This window comes from Myxocyprinus asiaticus, chromosome 5 (assembly GCF_019703515.2).
Source record: "Myxocyprinus asiaticus isolate MX2 ecotype Aquarium Trade chromosome 5, UBuf_Myxa_2, whole genome shotgun sequence".
Classification (NCBI taxonomy): Eukaryota; Metazoa; Chordata; class Actinopteri; order Cypriniformes; family Catostomidae; genus Myxocyprinus; species Myxocyprinus asiaticus.
In genome coordinates, this window is record NC_059348.1 from 30,126,898 (window position 1) to 30,149,912 (window position 23,015).

The 23,015-nt window shown below is 37.2% G+C and overlaps 1 protein-coding gene across 1 annotated transcript in view; it reads left to right on the plus strand.

The window, feature by feature from the left end:
* The window catches only part of cdh7a (cadherin 7a), a 93,520-nt gene that overhangs the window by 49,878 nt on the left and 20,627 nt on the right, over window positions 1-23,015 (plus strand). Inside the window, exons 9-11 of the mRNA XM_051697027.1 lie at window positions 7,166-7,287; window positions 19,293-19,410; window positions 19,595-19,846. Coding sequence (XP_051552987.1) covers window positions 7,166-7,287; window positions 19,293-19,410; window positions 19,595-19,846 — 492 coding nt within the window. The remainder of the gene's footprint in view (window positions 1-7,165; window positions 7,288-19,292; window positions 19,411-19,594; window positions 19,847-23,015) is intronic.

Genomic DNA, 23,015 nt, shown 5'->3' on the forward strand with positions numbered 1-23,015 from the left:
TTCCAATCGACCGATACTCTAATTACAAACCAATGCAGACATTTTAGCACCAGCTCGCTGCCGCGCAGCACTTGCTCTGACCATTCCACAGCACACTGCAGTTATACACAGCCTCTGAACAGACACGAGCCGAATTCGGCTTCGCAAGAGGCAGAACATGCGCCAAGTCCCAACTCATTCATAATCATTTCGTAAACTCGTCCCGTCTCTCAGCATTCGAGCTCGCCTCGCCGCGCAGCCCCGATAACACAAAGCAAGCTCTGCTACAAACTTCCACTCATCTCTACACTATAACATCACATTCCCTCCTCCCGTCAGGACAAAAGCTATTATTTTATTTTTTACAGACAGTCTTCTCTACTTTTGCCCGAATCATTGGATTACAAACTTTTTATTTGCAAGCTTGACCATACAACTTAATTGCTGCATGATTTTAAAAGCGTTCAACAATCTGTCATAATTTTAAGCTCCACCCAATTTTAAAGTAACCGGTTTAAATCGATGCCGAACAATTCAACTTGGCACCTTGCTTTATACTCCAATATTTCAGTTTTCTGTAGAATTTATTACAAGTCATCATTATAAGTTGTTTTATTTCACCACTATTACAAATGGTGCTCTTATAGTATCTATTAAATCCAGCTCTCAGCTCCTCGTCAAAACGAGACAAGTCACCCCGTGCCAATAATATAGAGTTATGAAATGACTCGCATTACGTTGGAAACTATCTACAAAGCTCCAAACCAGACACTTAAGTTAGTAAACATCAGACTACGGTATTCATCTGGGCATTCAGTTTCAGGTGCCTTCTAATTTCATGACTAACCAACTTTAAATGCCGTTGTTCATATGCACAAGCAAGCATGTTTCCTGACATTGTTTCACATATGTTCCCAACATTTTATCTAGCAAACAATTACGTTTAGGCATCTGCAGATGCTACGTTTACCACGTTACCATGTTTTCTATTGGCTCAACACATCCCTAAGCAGCACAAGTATACTGTCTAGGTGCCGCAACTGCTGCGTCTTTCGGGCCGTGCAACTAAACCTCCCACTACACTGCAAACAGTGCAATGCTCTGTCCAAGCGCTGCAACTGCGGTGTCTTTCGGGCTGTGCGACCAAACCTGCTACTGCACTGCAACAGTGCTAATACGCTGTTCAAGTGCTGCAATCGTGGCGTCTTGAGGGCCATATGACAAACTCCCACTACACGGAAAACAGCGCAAAGCACTCTCCAGGCACCACAACTGTTCACGTGCCACAACTGTGGCACGTCTTTCAGACCATGCGTCTCAACCTCCATGGGTCCGTAACCCATATCATGCCAGTCATACCAAATGAACCATCACCCACCTAGCACCTGACAACAATTGGGCTGTTTCAGGTCTTCCCTAAACAGATCACCATAAGCCTTCATCTCCGCATCAGTCAGTTTCATTCGAACATAGCCTACCATATGCCCTCACGTCGAATGCCATGCTCAACCCATTCGTACCACAGAGTGAGTTCTTGCTTATTTGCAGTGTAAACTTTTCACACGAAAACATGGGCTCTTCCTGTTAAATGGCGCACTCGAGAATTCATCCCGTTCATCCTACCATCGAATGCCGTGCAGGCCTACGCCTGTGGATCCAGCCGCTCGCAGCTTCAAGCGAGCTCAGTAAAATTCAGCATAAACATTCTCACATGAATCGTATGCTCTCCCATTGAATGCTGTGCGGTCCCACGCCCGAGGATTCAGCCCATTCATATCACAAATGCCATGCAAGCACGTTTCCTGACATTGCCTCACATATGTTCCAGATGCCTTAGTTTTTCCACGCAACCTATTTCTCTGCCAACATCCATCCCTCTACCCCTTCCTATCCATGGGCCACTAGAGCTGATTCCCACATGAGGTTGCCTCCGCTGGAGAACCCCACTCCAGATCCATTCCCCTCTTCACATTATCCCCCTCCTTTCTACCATTTTAATCTTTCCTAGTTCCTGCATGAGGCCGCCTCCGCAAGCGAACTTCATCCCAAATACCTCCTCAGCTAACCATAATTAAAACAGAACACATTTCAGGCTCAAAAAACCACATTGCTGACTCTTCTCGTTTTTCCTTTCAGAGATCCAGAGCCTTGGACATTGAAGCAAATCCAACACCAACCCCAGTTCCTCCCCGTTCAGAACTGAAATTCCTAGAAATTACCCTCTCATACTCCTTCTCCACGTCCCCCAGGACTCCATTATTCAAGCCATTTCCCCCCGAACCCTACAAACATATCCGACAGCTTAGAAATGCTTCAAAGATGTCCACCTAAATTACAATCTGCCATTTCTCGATTTTCTCTCCTCTCCATATTCTCCTTCACCTCACAACTCAACAAAACCAAAAACTTTCACCTCGGTACTATTAAAGGTTACCTAAACGGCATCCATTTCTTCCACAAATTAATTTTTGGAAAAAAACTGGCCCCCCCTCCAGACTCAATGTGGGGGATATTGCATCTGGAGGGGGGGCCAGGTCGCCTCTGTTCGGAGCGATCCTTCAAGACCGCAGGGGTGACCCCCATGGTAGGGCATTGCAGACCCCTCCAACACAATCATGGCAAGGGCTCTCCCCGTTTGATTTGCGGTAAGTGATTCCTTGTCTGAATGCAGTGTGAGCCATTCACATTCATTTGTATCATGGGCTCCCTCATTCGTGGCTTGGGGTGACCCTCCCCCCCCATCGAACGCAGTGAGGGCCCTTCCCATTCAGCCGCGGCTGGGTTTGCCTGCTCGAGCGGCTGCCGAGTCTTCTCCTAAGACAAGCCCACCCGTCGAACAACCTGGAGGGAGACTTAAGGTCAATTTGGGAGGTTAGGATTTACGCCTCCGTCCGGGGCAACCTTGCCCTATCGTTAAGGAGTAACGATCCCTCCAGCACATTTCCCTGTGGCCGATACCACTATTGTCCCTTCAGTGCTTCAACCTCAATTCACTCTCCAATCTCCTCCTATCCTACACCTCCCAATTTCCTATCCCCCGACGTGGACCCTAGCGTGAGGCTGCCTCAGCTAGCGGCCCCCCTTGAGTCTATCTTCTTTGGCACATCTGCCCATCTCACACAAGATAAGTCAAGCAACTAGTTTTTTAGTTTTAGTTAATTCCTTTGGGGGACACAAGAGACTTCGCAATATTTTTCATCTCATCTCAAACACAAGGATCCAGAGACAACAGCTTGCTGTCCCGTTTTGCTGGCATCTCTTGGGGGGTATTCAAGCTCAGGTCAAGCCTCGAGCCCTTCGCCCCGGACAGCAAGCCATACACGTTTACACTATCTTCTAAGCAGGGTTACATTAACTTGCGAACTACTGAAATATCTTGAGCTGAAGATACTAGGAGGCGGGAGACATACAGTATATTTACTAGCACAGTTTTATTAGGATATATGTTTTCCTTAAACCTGAACTGTATTTGGTTGACAGTTAGGCTGAATTTTGCTAGCCATGTAAAGAGGCAAGCTAGATTGGTACATACAATAAATCACTGTGTTTTCATTGAAAATGAACTTGGAATGAGCCAGCATATTTCCGGTCTGCTGCCGCTGTGTTCACACCTGCAGAACTGATTTATTTTTGCTCTCCATCAACTTATTTGGCTGAAGACCATGACCGCATTTTGTCCTCCTCAATGCTCTCAAAATCATCATTGGTGCCAAAATTACCTAGAGATCAAAATGATAGAACAGCTTGCAAGAGTTTTTATTAAACCTTGTTGGTTAAAGGGATAGTTCACCTTTTAGTTCATCATTACATAAAGCATAAAAGGAGATGTTACGCAGATTGTTAGTCTCAGTCACCTTTCATTGCATTTTTTTTTTCAGTACAGTGAAATTGAATGGTGATCGAGGCTAACATTCTGCCTAACATCTCTTATTATGTTCTGTGGAAGAAAGAAATTCATAAGGCCTGAAACAAACTTTTGCAAGTACACGAACGCGGACATGAGCATGGTCAATGGACAGCCTGGTTGAATATACTGTACTTAACTTGTCTTTTTGCTTTACTGTGATAGTAACAAACCTCGATACTGAAGGGATGATATAGTTACCTTTAAAAATCTCTGCTTTAAAACTATCTTGCTGTAAATATTTTGACTTCAGCTTAATTGTTCATCATTATTCTCTTTACACTGTTGCTCTGTCATGACAGTAGTCGGCTTGAAAGAGAAAACTCACTGTAGAAGCAGACAGTTCACACTAATGTCCGTTATAGTCAGGGTTGGGAGGGTTACTTTTGAAATGTATTCCACTACAGATTACAGAATACATGCTGTAAAATGTCATTTGTAACGTATTCTGTTAGATTACTAAAGGTCAGTAACGTATTCTAAATTCTTTGGATTACTTCTTCAGCACTGGTAGATTTTTTCACTTGTTTTAACTATAAAAACTCTGCCAGTACAGTAAGACATTCTCTAAAAAACCTAAATATCTTATGCAGTGTTGTTTCTAAAACAAGATCAATCAAATTGATCTTGTTTTAAGGTTTTTTAGATATTTTTACAGGAAAACAATACAAAATTATTATCAAGAATATGATTTTTGCACTAATTTTAAAAGTCTTACTAGAAAAAAGAAATTATGATCTAACGTGAATTTTCTTGATAAAAAATACGATCGTGCCTGGTAACATGTGCATGTAAAATGGCTAGAAATAGCATTTTAGCTTAGGGTAAAGCTGACAATTTATACAAGGTTTATTTCTATTTCTTCAGCTCCAAACTTACTTCAAACTTACTTCTCTGTCTGCTCGTATGAATGTAACACATCATAAGAAAGTGTTTTACTGCTGTTCAAATGCACTTTGGATCACATCATTTATGTGTATAAATGTTTTCCATCTGAAAGGACTAAATATTAAATGAAACAAATGACAATAAAATGCAAAGTAATCTCTTCAGTAATCAAAATACTTTTTAATGGTAACTATATTCTAAATACCAATGATTTAAATTGTAACTGTAGTGGAATACAGTTACTTATATTTTGTATTTTAAATACGTAATCTGGTATATACAGGTGCATCTCAATGAATTAGAATGTCATGGAAAAGTTCATTTATTTCAGTAATTCAACTCAAATTGTGAAACTCGTGTATTAAATAAATTCAATGCACACAGACTGAAGTAGTTTAAGTCTTTGGTTCTTTTAATTGTGATGATTTTGGCTCACATTTAACAAAAACCCACCAATTCACTATCTCAAAAAATTAGAATATGGTGACATGCCAATCAGCTAATCAACTCAAAACACCTGCAAAGGTTTCCTGAGCCTTCAAAATGGTCTCTCAGTTTGGTTCACTAGGCTACACAATCATGGGGAAGACTGCTGATCTGACAGATGTCCAGAAGATAATCACTGACACCCTTCACAAGGAGGGTAAGCCACAAACATTCATTACCAAAGAAGCTGGCTGTTCACAGAGTGCTGTATCCAAGCATGTTAACAGAGAGTTGAGTGGAAGGCAAAAGCGTGGAAGAAAAAGATGCACAACCAACTGAGAGAACCGCAGCCTTATGAGGATTGTCAAGCAAAATCGATTCAAGAATTTGGGTGAACTTCACAAGGAATGGACTGAGGCTGGGGTCAAGGCATCAAGAGCCACCACACACAGACATGTCAAGTAATTTGGCTACAGTTGTCGTATTCCTCTTGTTAAGCCACTCCTGAACCACAGACAATGTCAGAGGCGTCTTACCTGGGCTAAGGAGAAGAACTGGACTGTTGCCCAGTGTTCCAAAGTCCTCTTTTCAGATGAGAGCAAGTTTTGTATTTCATTTGGAAACCAAGGTCCTAGAGTCTGGAGGAAGGGTGGAGAAGCTCATAGCCCAAGTTGCTTGAAGTCCAGTGTTAAGTTTCCACAGTCTGTGATGATTTGGGGTGCAATGTCATCTGCTGGTGTTGATCCATTGTGTTTTTTGAAAACCAAAGTCACTGCACCCGTTTACCAAGAAATTTTGGAGCACTTCATGCTTCCTTCTGCTGACCAGCTTTTTAAAGATGCTGATTTCATTTTCCAGCAGGATTTGGCACCTGCCCACACTGCCAAAAGCACCAAAAGTTGGTTAAATGACCATGGTGTTGGTGTGCTTGACTGGCCAGCAAACTCACCAGACCTGAACCCCATAGAGAATCTATGGGGTATTGTCAAGAGGAAAATGAGAAACAAGAGACCAAAAAATGCAGATGAGCTGAAGGCCACTGTCAAAGAAACCTGGGCTTCCATACCACCTCGGCAGTGCCACAAACTGATCACCTCCATGCCACGCCGAATTGAGGCAGTAATTAAAGCAAAAGGAGCCCCTACCAAGTACTGAGTACATATACAGTAAATGAACATACTTTCCAGAAGGCCAACAATTCACTAAAAATGTTTTTTTTATTGGTCTTATGATGTATTCTAATTTGTTGAGAGTGAATTGGTGGGTTTTTGTCAAATGTGAGCCAAAATCATCACAATTAAAAGAACCAAAGACTTAAACTACTTCAGTCTGTGTGCATTGAATTTATTTAATACACGAGTTTCACAATTTGAGTTGAATTACTGAAATAAATGAACTTTTCCACGACATTCTAATTTATTGAGATGCACCTGTATATAACCTGGTTATAGTGCCCCTTGTGGCAACACTGAGAATGCAACACATACTTGCGTTGTGTTGTGTATTGCGGTCTGACATATTTTGGAGAACAACAATGCACAAAATCAAGTTGGCGTAGCTAGAAGCATATGTATTCACACACATGCATATAATGTAGTATGCTTCAGGCTTAAAGGAATAGTTCACCCAAAAATGAAAATTTTCTCATCATTTATTCACCCTTATGTCATCCCAGTTGTGTATAACTTTCCTTCATCTGCTAAACTCAAATGAAGATTTTTAGAAGAATTTCTCAGCTCTTTTGGTCCATACAATGCCACTTGCTTTGGAGTAGAATTGCACTAAAAGTTAACGGTGACTGAGCGCTAACATATTTTGCATTTTTGGCTGAACTATCCCTTTAATGTAACTCCATCATCTGAACAATGTAGATTCTGTAGATTCTGTCTGGGCCTGCTAATGTGTCATTATATTTAAGTGTGTATTATCCTGTTAATTCATGTGCATTGTCTCTCTCTGTGATTTCAGTGGATCCGTCACAGGTGGGCAAAGGCGTGGCTCTGATCACAGTGATGGACATTAATGACAATGCGCCAGTCTTTGCCATAGAGTATGAAACCTTCCTGTGTGAAAGCGCTGGACCAGGAAAGGTATTGTGACAAACTCCTTACTACTTTAACAAAAATTATTTATATCAAATGTGATTTCATACCCATTGAGTGCAATAAACAACAATGATATATTCATAGCACAGTTTCTCTGATACTGCAGAAATGAATTCTCCATTATTATTGTGGAGCATAGCTAATAAATGAGAATAGCTATTATGTACTGCATTGTGCACCCATGCACTGTAAATGTGGAAACCTGCAACTGTTACCTAAAGTAGATATTTTTACTGTACCTGATCTTATGCTTAAAATTTGTTTTGCTGGTTTATATTAATACTGTTTATTATTCAAGTTGATTCAGACATGTTAAATAATCATTTTGACACAAATCTAACCAGTTAATTTAGATTTTACCACATGAAGCACATTAGATATTTCCGAGTGAAACAGGATATTCGATGAGAAAAAAATGTTAGTCAGTGTCTTTATTTTATCATGAAAAGTGGTTGTTACATACCAAAGTGGAGTTAGACCTGAATGTGAGTTTGCTAAGAACAAAATATGACTATTAGTTAACATTATCCATTAGCCCAGTATTTTCAGAGGAAGAGCAAGTTAATACATTTTGATTAAAGATTATGAAGACAAACATTTTTTTCTTCAAAATAACATGAACCAATTAATCATACACAGTAAGCCCAAGAACATGCAATAATAAAGTAAATATTCAATTTAGGATTTCACCGATGATTATAAAAGTATATAATTCACATCCTTCATTAGAAGACAGAAAGAATGTGGGCTTTGGTACTGAAGCATAGCCAGTAAAGAGCAGAGAGAGACACACAGATGGACAAAACGATAACAACGGGATTCTTGTGGCTCTCTGCTGCAGATCACTCTAATCAGGGGATCAAAACAGTGCGCTCATGTGGAAAAAGCTTTACACCAATGCAAATGAGACAGAGGTGACTGTGGCATGAAATTGGTTTGTTGGGGAGCGTGGCATTGTGTCATGTTGCCAAATGTGAGGTCCTGCATCGGCCAATTGCAGCAGCCAATTGCAGAGCACACAAACACACACATCCTCATTTTTGAGTCAGCAACAAGCCACATTCTCTGTCACATTCATATTCGAATGTTTGTCAGAATGTCATTACTTAGATGAATGTAGTGTAAAGGGCATAACGAATGGCACATACTAAACACTCCTATAAAAGCATGGAGGAAACAGTATGGACCTTTGTTGTTCTAATGGAAATGGTAAAAGCCACTGTCTGATTTTGTTTCATGATACACCAAATGATCTAGAAAGTTCCGTGTAATGTCAGAGGGTGAACATTCTATTCAACTAGAAGCACTTTACACTTAATGTTGGATCACACTACACAATTTTTAAAATATAATCAGATTATACACAATACTAGGGATCATACACACTGTATCACACAGACAGAAACTGGGCATTACAGACCAAACGACTGATCACACTTTGAATTCGACAACAGAAAGTTGAAAGTTCTGCTGCGAAAATTGAAATTCAAACCACTGCCCCCAGTGGCCGAAGCTAGAAATGTTGTTGAGTAAAATGTCAACACGGTGGCGCCAAAAGCAAGTTGTATTTTTAGTTGTAAATTATGTTACAAAGTTAACAGTAATTCACTTTATTAACCCTACTTGGTAACCCAAATCCTTACCCTAAACCTAACCGCCAGTGGATTAAAAATGTGATTTTAATGCGAAAATGCAACCTCCAAATCATGTTTCCTATTGTTTATGTGAACGTGATTACTTTCTGGTTTCCAAGCCTGTGTCTCAGAGATTAAATGCACAACGTACTGTCGGTAGCACCAAAGAGAAATATAAACTTGTTTGAGTTGATGAAAAAATGTCTGATGGGGGATGGCGCTGGTCAGTAATTCGGGAGATGGGGTTGATTTCAAGGTACATGAACATTTGGAAGCAACATGTTAAATTCCTGTGATCATGTTGAAATAACTGGGGATCACAAACTACACGACTGTCAAATCAATCAAATTACAAACTGACATGGATACACAAACTCCCCTTAACTCTTGTCATCAACTTTGTTAGAGGCACTAATTCTTCTGCCACAACTGAGTTATCATTTCCTTCATCGTGGAGCTCCACTTTGAGTGTTTGTTCACCGTTTCCATTTCTTGAGCTTCATGGCCCCGTAGGCTCGTTTTCCACTGGGTGTTCACCGTATGACTTCAGATTTGAGTCGCAGAGCATCATTCACTACTAGGCTTTCTTAGAGTCAGCTCTGCTCTGACTAGCCTACTCTGAGCTATAAATGGGATCAGGTGTGTTGCTTTAACTTGGACACTGATGATGATGTAAATCTAAAACTTTTTGTTCTTGCACTGAGCACTTTGCTCTTTTTGCACTTTTTGGCCTCTTAATAAATACTGTAAGATTTTTTCTTTGGACATTGACTACATTTATATAGACACCAGAAAATGGCTTATTGCGGGTTAAAGCGGGTTATTGCGACAGCGTTCCGGTTTACATGCCCTGCATAAGTGCCGTACTCTTTTCTCCCGTATACTGTACATGCGGCTCGGTCAGTAAGCAGCTTTCTCCACAGCAACGTAATTTTACCACAACGCTTGTGTAAATAACAAACATGGGAGCCAAGGAAGACTTTGCTATTTTATTCTTTGTTGCCTCGCTTTATTTCCAGATATCATATATATATATCCCCATCATATACTACTCGATTCTGTCAACACCAACTGCCCCAAAATGTGCTGACTGGAGCCACTAGCACAGGCTAAAATCATTTAATGTTAATGTTAATGTTGTGTAGTGTAATCCAGCCTTTAGAGAGCATCTACTGCAATACAACACTCTAAAAAAAAAAAAATAATTGGAAAATAAATAGATTTTTATCTTATCAGCAGTTATGAGAATTGACTTAATTTTCATCACTCATAGATTTTTTTATGGATAATATACACTGAAAGACAAATGTTAACCCAAAAAGTGGTAACATCTAAATTAATTGGTTTTATTCAAGGAAAAAATATTATTTAAGATCACTGAATCGACCAGAATATATTAAGGGTTGGATAAGGTAGAAATAGCTCTTAAAAATAACAATTGCAGTTTAGCAAGGGTTGGGGAGTAACGGAATACATGTAACCAGATTACGTATTTAAAATGCAAAATATGAGTAACTGTATCCCACGACAGTTACAATTTAAATCAGTGGTAATTAGAATACAGTTACATTCAAAAAGTATTTTAATTACTGAAGAGATTACTTTGCATTTTATTGTCATTTGTTTCATTTAATATTTATGATGTTTTACATTCATACGAGCAGACAGAGAAGTAAGTTTGAAGTAAATCTGGAGCAGAAGAAATAGAAATAAACCTTGTGTAAACTGTCAGCTTTACGCTAAGCTAAAATGCTCTTTCTAGCCATTTTACATGCACATGTTACCAGGCACGATCATATTTTTTTATCAAGAAAATTCACATTGGATCATAATTTCTTTTTTTCTAGTAAGATCTTTGATATTCGGGCAAAACTCATATTCTTGATCATCTTTTTTGTATTGTTTTCCTGTAAAAATATCTAAAAATCCTTAAAACAAGATCAATTTGATTTATCTTGTTTTAGAAACAGCACTGCATAAGATATTTAGGTTTTTCAGAGAATGTATTTTTAACATGTGTATTTTGTCTTACTGTACTGGCAGAGTTTTTATAGTCAAAATAATTGAAAAAATCAACCAGTGCTGAAGAAGTAATCCAAAGTATTTAGAATATGTTACTGACCTTGAGTAATCTAACAGAATACGTTACAAATTACATTTTACAGCATGTATTCTGTAATCTGTAGTGGAATACATTTAAAAAGTAACCCTCCCAACCCTGAGTATAGCACTTTCTACCGTGTACTCTCTTAAATCAAATTTCATCTGGTGTGCAGTAGCTGGAACACTACTTGGTGACTGTAATCAGTTAATTTACATGTTTGACGGCAGGTGTATATTTAGTGGAGAATTAATAGTTATGCATTGGCAGAGGCGTTTGAAACACCAACTCATTATGTTACAATATTATTATTTGTGTATCAGAAACTGACTTGATCTAATCAGTAATTCTGGGAGCAATGAATGGATAATGAAATATGTTTTCCTTTCTCTTAATAAAACAATCTCTCCCACAAGAGCTCTCAACAGAGAGAGAACAAAACAAGGCTACAGGGTCCACTGTGTGAAAGATACAATCCCCTGTAGTGGCATCATTGTCTGAGCCATAACAATTAGGCCTGGCCTCCTGTGTCCCTAAAGTAACAGAGAATCATGCTTGTTTTTCCTAAGTGAAAAGGTGCTGGTGGGCTTTCCTCACAAATGCTATGATCTCAGCCTTGAAATGTATTAATGTATTACATACATTCTGTATGTGTTTTGGACAGCTCTCGCTCATATTAAAGGCTAAATTACTTTGCCATCTGTCAGAGGAACAGTGGATCGGCTTCTGCTTTTTTGAATTGAGATGAAAGCTCCTGTATGTTTTCATAATCATTTAAGTTTCCCAAGTGAAAAATCTTTAACCATGGGACCTCTTGAGTGATGCAGCAATGATAGTCAAATGGCATTCTTGATAACACAGATCTCTCTTGTGATTCTTAGCATGATGACTCTGTCCTTATCACAGCCCTTAAACCCCTGTACCTGTGAAATGGACACTCTCAGACATTCTGGAGTGGCTTTGGTGCCATGAGGCCGAATCTGAAAGTCAAAACCTTTGAATGAGCTGTTCTGAGAGCTGTTAGACAAGGAATTTTGATCAGATGCAGTGTATGCTGTGAGATGCAATATCATCAACAAACAGTGATGACACTTTTACGTTCTTTGTCACTTCAATACCTTGCAAAATAGTCACGACTGCTGTTCGCCTATTTACGGTTGATGCAAAATTGGTTATTTTCCAGCAAGCGTGTGTGCCTGTTGTCACATTGTTATCTACAAGTGTATCTCCACTTTGTTGTTTTCATACACCTCATCTGCACATTTGTATATTTAGAGTTTCACACCTGCACCATCAAGAAGCCAGCCCCTCTGAAAGAGACTATATAGAGCTATTGAATTTGAATGAACTCCTCAGAATTGCCTGGAGAAAGAATGAATTGTTGCATGTAGTTGCGTGGGAAACCTGTTCAGAACCAGTTAATTCAGGTTTTGAGTTAAAATTAAATTGTTTAGCTTTTTCCAACCAGGTTTATTTTCATTTTTCCTCAACTGATTGGTAGACCATAGTTTAGTAGAAGATTAAAAGTGCAAAAAAACAAACAAAAACAATGTTGAATCAGATTCAGATCCGCTTTGCTCATTTTCTGACCCGTGATAATCAAAAACACTCACTACAAAAAGTTTTTTTTAAGAAAAATATATTTTCCCTTTAGGATTTCTTGTAGTGACTGACTGTTACAGGTTTAATGTAGTTTTTATTTCTCTTTCATTAAATTGGTCTTTTCAGTTTAATTTCTTTTTCATTAGTGCTCACTTTTAATTGTTAGTTTTAGTTTCTTCAGTGTTTCCTAGTGTCAGTTTTGTTTTAGCTTTACAGTATATGTTTTGTTTTTATTTTAGCAGAAGTATTTTAGGGCTGCTAAAGTTAAAGTGTTCACTGATATAATTTACACGGCACTCTGGAATACTCTATTCTGATTGGTTAATGGTGCCATCTAGCGGTCTGATATATCTGAGTAACAACCGCACATCATTAAAACTACTTATCCGGGTATTGCGAGTCATCTTTTATGCTTCTCAGATCACTGTTATCTCTACAAGTAAGCTAATAAAATAATTTAAGCTCAAATCAATGTTTCATGTCCATTTATTTATTTATTTGACAAGTACTCTTGTAATAGGCTGGATAATGAGGAGTCATATGGTCATTTTCACAAAATAAACTCCAACAGAAGCTTCTTGTTGGGTCCTGATCACCCTGTTGGGGTTTATTTTACAAAAACAACCAGCTAACTGTACATTATCCCTTACTTAGCAACATTAATTTTCTCCAGGCAGTCTAGTGTTATTGCTATTTAGTGGCATTTTTGTGTTTAATAAAGTTGAGTTGTAAAGGTTTCACATTTTTTTAATATACTGCATATCAAAAATGAAAATTAATTTGTGATCATTTTTAGTTTTGAATCATGAATTTTTTTTTTCAGTTTAATTTCAGTTTTCTTAGGGTTTTTTTTTTTTTTTTATGAAAATGTGTGATATAGTTTTCATTTTAGCTTTCGTTAAAGATAATAACACCGAATAATTTATTTAATGCTAAAGGGGTGATATGAGATGGAAGGGGATGATATGAGATTGAGGTAACTTTCCCCATCATTGCATCCGAGTCAAAAACAGATGGCTTGTTGAAAGAGGTCCCCAGATCCCCATCCAACAAGTGCCTGTAATGGGGTCACACCAAACGCATATCTTCACCTTCTGTTTCCAGCTCACAGCTCTTTCCTCAGTGCCCTTGGTTTCTCTTTTGTTCCTAATACGACTTTCGGAATTTAATAGAACCTTAATATGAATGGAAGCTGCAGTCTCTAAATGAGCCAGATGATTTGTTACAGGTGATTTAGCTGATTAGATTATGAGGAGCAAGTGTTTTCCCAGTTTTTTTTTTTTTTTTTAATTTTTTTATCTCTTTAAGGTCGTCTATATTCTGCCTTTTCTCTTTATGCCTCAGAGACATGGTCAGCAGTGACGGGCTGACAGACCGATGCTTTAGAGTTCACGTGACTGCTGACTTTCCACAGGCGGTCTCACCATAGTGAAGATTACCCCTGTACTCTCTATGAGAGATATTCCTTTCCCTCCAGCCAATTTCATATGCTGGAGAAAGGACTAAAATCACCCATATTTTTATCATATTTTTAACTTCTTGCCATCATAAGGGGTATTTTGTGATTTTTAAAACTCATGTTTTGTTGAGATTGACTTTAATGTTTTTATGTTAGGTGTCTTAGAGTCCCCAGTGGTGTACAGTAAGTGTAAAATAATAGTACATTTTAAATTAACCATTTATTTTGTCTTTAAATTCTTATATGTTCCTCTCACCTGATCAAAACTCAGTACACATATATTTTTGAAGCTTAAACCTCTATTTTATCAGAAAGTAAGACTGCACTTTCAGAAATGTAAATAAATTCTTGTTACATTGTTTCTGTTTTGGGTCAGTTTGAGCCCGGCAAATACACATTCTAGAAAAATACAGTAAAACAAATCAACGTAAATAACTTTCAGGAATGTCAGAGAATGTTAGCAAGTCTAAATGCATTGCATTTATTCATATTTCAAACCTGGGGTCTTTGAGAGAGTTATGTAATGCAATATTTTGAAATGGTTGAAGCATATTATAAAGTTGAAATTTTGTTAGCAATAAGTTCTCATAAACATTAGGAAAAGTCATAAAATATCAACCAGATTTTTTACATTGTTTTTTAGAGTTTTATAAAACAATACAAAAGAAATAATAATAAAAAAAAGTATTATTAATAAAATAAAAACATACTTAGTATTTATGTATCAGGTTGATATTTCATGACTTTTCATAATGTTTGTTAAACCTCATACCCCCAAAAAACATTTAAATTTAAAATGGTTTTGGGGGTATAAGGGTTAATACACTGAAAATTACTGGTTCTCCATGTATGGTCGGTAAGTGCAAAATCAGGTTTTCTTTAAAACCTTAGGTACCCTGCCTTGGCAAAGAGTTCTTATTCATTTTAAATGAACCCATTGCCTCATTGATTTTATCAATACACTTTGTGTTTGCCTTAATGGACTATCTGTAATTAATTTTGTCACAGTTTACAGTAATCAGCGCTCAGTGTGGAGGGAACATCCTGCACTGTGTGTCATTTAAGCAGGAGACTTTTTAATAGCGTAGCGTTTTACTATTTCAAAAATATTTACAGATAAAAGATAAATCCTTCATAGTTCCCATTGCCAAATAATCACTTAGCGTAAGTAGAGGGTGGCATTAAATAAAATAACCAAGTGGAGAATTAAAGCTCTGAAAAGCTGTTGGATAGTACAAGGTCAAATTCCTGCAGTGAACAAGGAATATATACGGATATACAGATCCTGATAGCTGTGGTTCGGCTGCTTGACCTGTGCATAGTGTTTTAGGAGATTTTTTAGCAGATTGAGTTTATGCTGACTGCAGTCTGATACAAAGGAAGAGCTGTGCACACAGTATTTAACCCAGCCAAAGCCCACAGATTAGGCTACAGCAGTGTGTTTGGAGAATCTTCTTAGTGTACCACCTGATGGGTCACCCTGATATTCATTTGTAAATCGTAGCAATTTGCCGCGCTTTGGGGGTTTCGGTCCAGCTTTAACACTGGGATGGCCCTCTACTTTGCTAAATCCCTGGGTGCCTTATAAGCGTTAGCTTACCGGCAGTCTATCCTCATGATGTTGTTTTCAGCACGATTTAGAATTAATGTGAAATTTGACATTGTGAAATGTGTATACCACCTTGAATTCAGTTGCTAGCTAAAGTTTGTTCCATATTATAAAAAAAGTTTTCTACAGTCCTCAAATTTGATTGGACAATTGGGTTCAGAGTTTATATATATATATATATATATATATATATATAACAACAAAAGGGAGATTTAGTATAACAACAAAAATCACCCATATTTTTTTTTATATGATGAGCTTTTTGTCAGTACAAGACTAATTTTGTGCTTTTTAACCCTGTTTTATTGTGATTGACCCTAGTGTTTTTATATTTGGGGTCCCAGGGATCCCAATGGTGTATGTGTAAAAAGAATAGTTATTTAAAAATGTACTTTTTATTTTCCCTTTTAATTCTTTAAATATATTTAAAAAATCTTCACATGTGAGAATTCATTGCATTTATTCATGACAGCAATCCATGATTTCTCTGTAACTATACTGGGATGTTTCACTGTTCGTATCATTCTGTTTGTCTTTGGGCTGTCTGTGCCTGACACGCAAAGCTTGAGGCTTTGGCTTCTTTTGGAGACATTTTTGTTGATTTAGAAAAAATATTAAAATGAAAATTTTGTTTGGAACTTAAATTACAGTGGCCTCATACTATCTATGGCTGAATCACAGCCATACTGATGTTCATTACAACAGCACTCTTGTTTAATATTGCTTAATTTTAGAGTGAAATTTTCAGGTTTCACTGATTCTTGAGATAAGCGACAAAACATGTTTTAAATCTTTTATTTTATTAATTTTTTTTTTTATTATTATTATTTATACTAAATTAATTTGAAATTAATATATTTGTAGACAAAGGTCTTAGCTAACGAACCATGAAAGGGAACAGGTGTTTATAAAAAAAAAAAAAAAAAAAATTTTTGTAAACAACATTTATTCACTTCGTAACTTACTTAGATTTGTAAGTTATGTTAGTTTGAACGCACTGTCATTTGTGTCAGCTCGGTCGAACACACTAAAAAGCATGCTATTTTAATCTGATCCATCCAACAAGAGTGTAAAGTCGTTAGCAGGGCTCCAGACTAAAAAATGACTTAGGATCCATTGGCTTCTAAACTGAAACATTAAGGAGCCAAATGGCTGTTTTTAGATTGCTGTTCAGAAACAAGATAGAAAGCCGAAAAACAGGAAGACAGCTGATAACCCATTAGGAGGTTTAATAAACAGTATTCATAGTTGAGAAGATAAGTTTTTATTCCCTTTTGTCTCATAAATGTTCACACCCCTTTCATAATTTATACAAATATAAGAGATCATTTTATTTTATTTTATTTAGTACTACCCTTCAGAATCTACATTACAGATAATTACATGAAGTATAGTATGCATATTGTAGTGTGTTGTCTTATTGAGCATCAATGAATGTTTGCACCTTGTGTAATAGTTGTGTACATGTCCCTCGATGATCTCATACACCGATCAGCCACAACATTAAAACCACCTGCCTAACATTGTGTGGGTCCCCCTCGTGCTGCCAAAACAGTGCCAAACCGCATCTCAGAATAGCATTGTCACAATCAGTTATTTTAGTTGCATTCTGGAGCCCTGCGTTAGTTATCTAATAATGGTGTTCAGTAATGGAGTTACAGTAAGTGATAAAATACATTCTAAATTTTTTTTCTTCTTTTTTCACACTATTCTGAAATTTCTGACTGTGTTGTACTCAGGAGTCATTTTGTTTTTTCCTCAGTTAAAGCTGCCTCTATTACCTAAACTAAAATGCCAAAATAATATAATAATAATAATAAAATTATAACAGAAATTATCATAATGAAAATGACAGAGTTGACATGTTGAAGCTGTGACCGCAGAGACTTAAACATTGTTTAATATATGAAAAAATATAAAACTTACCAGACCACGTGTCTTACTGTTACATCCACCATGAGCAGGTGATGGGAAAGGGGACTTCCTTTCTTCTGCAGAATACAAATTAAGATTTTTAGAAGAATATTTTAGCTCTGTAAGCCAAAATTTTTATGCTCCAAAAAGCACATAAAGGCAGTATAAAAGTAATCCATAAGACTTCAGAAGTGATATGATAGGTGTGAGTGAGAAACAGATCAATATTTGTCATTTTTTGCTAGACAGCAGGGGTCGATATGCAGAGAAGAATGTGAATCACCAAAAACACAAGAAGAAGAATATGAAAGTGATCTGTTTCTCTGTTTCTCATCCACACTTATTACATCACTTCTGAAGATACTGATTTAACCACTGGAGTCTTATGGATTACTTTTATGCTGACTTATTTGATTTTGTTTAGCTTTAAAATGTTGCCACCCATTTGCTTGCATTGTATGGACCTACAGAGCTGAGAAATCTTCTAAAAATCTTCGAGTTCAGCAGATGAAAGAAAGTCATACACATCTGGGGTGGCATGAGGGTGAGAAAATAATGAGAATGGTCATTTTTGGGTGAACTATCCCTTTAAGGACTCTTGTCAGATCTGGATGAATTTGTCAATAAGAAGAGAGGTTTGGAAACATTTCTAGTAATTGAAAATGTCCCACAAGTACATTATATAAAATGCTGAAATATAAACCACAGCAAGATCATGTTTTATTAATGCCTACTTTAGCATTTCATAACTTTTAAAGTCCTGTGTGGATTCTTATTTCAGTGTAGTTATAGTTTTCAGTGTCATAAGTATTTAGATCATTAGTTCTGTACAGCAGTAGCGCCGCTCTCTAAATGCAGAGTATGCAGCCTAGTGCGTAGGGCACCAACCCCGGTCATGGAACACTCACTGTGTCTGAAACCGCCCCATCCACTATATAGTGCACTATTTTGGGTGTCCGCTATATTGTAGGAGTGTCTGAATTTTGAGCGAGCCACTCATTCCCTACTTTTGTTCACTCATTCTTACCCACAATGCACTCTAATTTCGAGTGTATATTTGATGTCCACTTGACAACGGTTAATTGCCCACAATCCACCACGGAGAAGATGTATGAGCTGGGAGTTTACTGCTTCATTCACTCCTGCAATGTTTTATTTCATGCTGAATGTATTAAATTACTTTTTGACAAATCATTACTTTATTAAAATAACATAATAACATATAGAGAGGCAAAACATACAGATACATTTTAAACTGTACTGTTTATTTGATAAAATGTGTTTACTCTTTATATTAGCACACAGTATATATTAAAAAATGACAAGCAGAATGAAGATTTATTGTATTCATATATTATTTAATAAGAATAACAAGGCCCAAATATTTAATAATTTCATATGTGACATCTTACGTGAAATTTCTTTAGAAATGTACTTGAGTGAGAGTAAAAAGTACCCACTTTCAAACCTACTCTAAAAGTATTTTTTACATTAAAGTAAATGTAACGGAGTAAATGTAGCGCGTTACTACCCACCTCTGGAAATATCCACTGCTTAACTGACTCTAAAGTGTTTTTGAGCAAAAGATCTGTGAGATGTATAGTCTGGAGAGAGGTAATAACACCCATATTCATCTTTCTGTTTTTTATTCCTTCTTCGACACTGTCTCAGGTCATTGAAACCATTAGTGCAGTGGATAGAGATGAACCGCCGAGCGGACATCGCTTCTTCTTCTCTCTCACTGCAGAGACAGCTGGAAACATGAACTTCACCCTCAGAGACAATAAAGGTACGTGATTTCATTAAGACAGTAAGATCTTCTGGCAAAGCCTTGAAACTCAGCTATTATTCCTAATAAGATAAAGCATAGGTGTCATTCTATAACCTATTCATAAGAGTCATTTTACATATTTTCACAATTTCACCTGAAATCACCTTCCACATAAGTCATTTATATCTCTCTTTCTCTCCAGACAATACCGCTTCTATCCTGACTAAGCGGAGTGGTTTTCAGAGGAGGGGACAGGCTATGTATCGACTACCTGTATTGATAGTGGACAGCGGCACCCCTGCCCTCAGCAGCACTAACACACTGTCTATAAGAGTGTGTGACTGTGACTCTGATGGGACTCCACAGTCATGCGGCACTGAGGTCTTTATGCTGTCAGCTGGACTCAGCACTGGTGCTCTCATTGCCATCCTGGCCTGCATCATCACCTTGCTTGGTAGGAGATAATTCTAACCCTCATCAGCACACAAAGCAATGGATAATAAGCAGTGTTGGTGAAACAACTTTGAAACTGTAGTACATCAAGCAATACATTTTGTATAACTGAGAGTTGAAAACAAGTTGATGAATAATATAATATTTAGTTATATCAGCATATAACATAATATTATATTATTCTGTAAATTTATTTTTATAAATATTATTAAAAAAAAAAAAAACAAAAAACAATTTGCAGCAAAAAAAAATTTTCTGCTTTTTTTTTCTGCTTTTTTTTTTACGGGTTCATTTAAATGACCAAATCAATTCACTAAAAGGAATTGGACATCCCAGTGCTTCATATGAGAGACAGAAGGGATATTTTTGGTGAGCATGTTTGCTAATTACCTTAATTTACCCGGCTGTAAAGCTGTTGACACAATACGTTGTAACAAAGAAATTGTGATTTAACGTTTTGTCATACTGCACAGTAGCATGGAAAAAGCAGTGTCTCTTGTAATAATATGCATTGATGAATCATGTGCAATAAGGCCAAGGACATTGATTAAGTCAATTTTGATTGCAGGTTGTCCTTAATAATACCAAGCTAATGTGAACATATTCTGTTTCAGTGCCAGCATTTAAATACAACTTAGTGCTTTATGAATTTCCAATCAAAGAATATTTGTTCAATCCATGTTATTGTTCTCCATTTTTAAACCATTTTTGAACCATTTTTAAAGAGCTTCATAAAATTTCCACCTCACCCATACTGACATTTCGCACGCAGTTGGTTTTCCGTTACCTTTAAAATGCTGGTATAACAGCTCTAACAAGTGGGACGCGGTGTGCTCTGAGTGGCCTGCTTGGCCACAATTGACTTGTTTACCCTCTCCTGGGAGGCTGCTTGTATGTCTGATTGCTACATTTGGAGCCTTAATAGCTGATTGTTTGATGAGTGACCTCTACCCAATATGTACCATTCACTTGGTCTGATTGGTTGACAGGTGTGTCTTTGTGCTGATTTGTTAGCCTGAAGACTGCAGAGAGGGACTGAATGCAGTCCTGATGGTTGGATTGATTTCTTGATTATACCATTGATAGGTTATCTCTCCGGGGTTTAGATCTGTCCACAGACACTGCTACAGCTCTGTTTGCTGACAGCTGTTGCCTCTGTCTAAGAAGAATCCTGTTACTGTGACAAGGTGGGAATTTGTATGTGTACACACATTTTGATCCGAGTCCCAGTGATTTTATTGTTTGACTATCCTTTTTTTGACAAATAAGATGACAAATAAGTAAGAAAGAAACCTCTTTCTGCCTCCTTGGTGCTATTACAGTCGGTGTTCAGATTGATACAACTGGTAATGTATAACAAGAGAGCATGCATGCATTAAAAATAACTACAGAATTCATTAACAAAAGATTCTTCTTACATGACAAAGGACGTCTTCTCTGAAAAACTTTATTCAAATTATTATTTCTTAAATTAACCTTACAGGCAGCACCAAACTACATCAGTCCTGACAGATCTCCTTAAGCTACTAATAAAATAATAATATATTGATGACACTATATACTTCCTTTGCCATTAACAAACATATACTGTAGGTAGGCCTAATTCTTAACAGATTATTATTTAGTTCTTCAACATTTAAATCTTTCAAATCAAACTTTCGTGACATTCATAACTAAATTAATGTATTTTCAGTGTTAACTGTCTATTAAGCATTATATAATGCAATAATGCTTAATGGGTTATTCATGAAAGTTATACAGTGTTAATATATTTTATGATGTAAACTACTGCAAAAAAGCAATTCTGCATCTGTGTATGCTGTTTTTTTTTTATATTGTTTTTCTATGAAAATATGCACCAGACCAGTGGTCCTTGAAGCCACCTCTACTTATACAGTTGTGTTCAAATAAATAGCAGTGTGTTAATAAAAGTGAATAATGTGCAAATATTTTTTAATAGCTTTTATTTCCATATTTCAAATGTAGTGGAAACATTACACATTCAATTCCAAATCAAAGCATTAACAAATTTTATCAAGTCTGCGTTATTCTTTTACAGGAAGAAAAGAAAAGGAATATTAATCTGTTAAAAAAAAATAGCAATGTTGACATTTTTCTCTTCAAACTCAATATTTATTGCATAACCATTGTTTTTGATAACTGCTGCGCATCTGCGTTGCATCGAGTCAACCAACTTCTGGCACCTAGAAACAGGTATTTCAGCCCAGGATGAATGAACTACATTCCACAGTTCCTGTGAATTTTTGGGTTTTGCTTCAGAAACTGCATTTGTTAATGTCACCCCACAAGTTTTCAATGGGGTTGAGGTCAGGGGATTGAGCTGGCCACTCCATTACCTCAATCCTTTTTGTCTGGAACCAAGATGTTGCTCACTTACTCGTGTGTTTGTGGTCGTTACTTATTGAAACACCCATTTCAGGGACATTTCCTCTTCGGCATAGGGCAACATAATCTCTTCAAGTATTTTGATGTATTCAAACTGATCCATGATCCCTGGTATATGATAAATAGGCCCAACAGTATGAAAAACATCCCCATACCATGATTTTTGCACCACCATGCTTCACTGTCTTCACGGTGTACTGTGGCTTGAATTCAGTACCCAGGGGTCATCTGACGTACTGTCGATGACCACTAGACCCGAAAAGAACAATTTTACTCTCATCAGTCCACAGAATGTTACGCCATTTCTCTTTGGGCCAATCGATGTGTTCCTTGGCAAATTTTAACCAATTCTGCACATGCCGTTTTTTCAACAATGGTGCTTTACGGGGGCTTCTTGCTGATAGCTTAGGTTCGATCAAACGTCTTCTGACTGTAACAATACTTACAGGTAATTTTAGATCATCTTTGATCTTTCTGGAGGTGATGATTGGCTGAATCTTTGCCATTCTTATTATTCTACGATCTGTTTTAACAGTAGTTGCTCATTTTCTTCCACGTGTTTTGGGGTTTTGTTGCCATTTTAAAGCATTTGAGATCATTTTAGCTGAGCATCCTATAATTTGCTGCACTTCTTTATACATTTTCCCCTCTCCAATCAACTTTTGAATCAAATTACATTGTTCCTCCGAACAATGTTTGGAACGGCCCATTTTACTTAGCAATTCAGAAGGAAATATATTTTATAACAATGTGTGAAACATTTG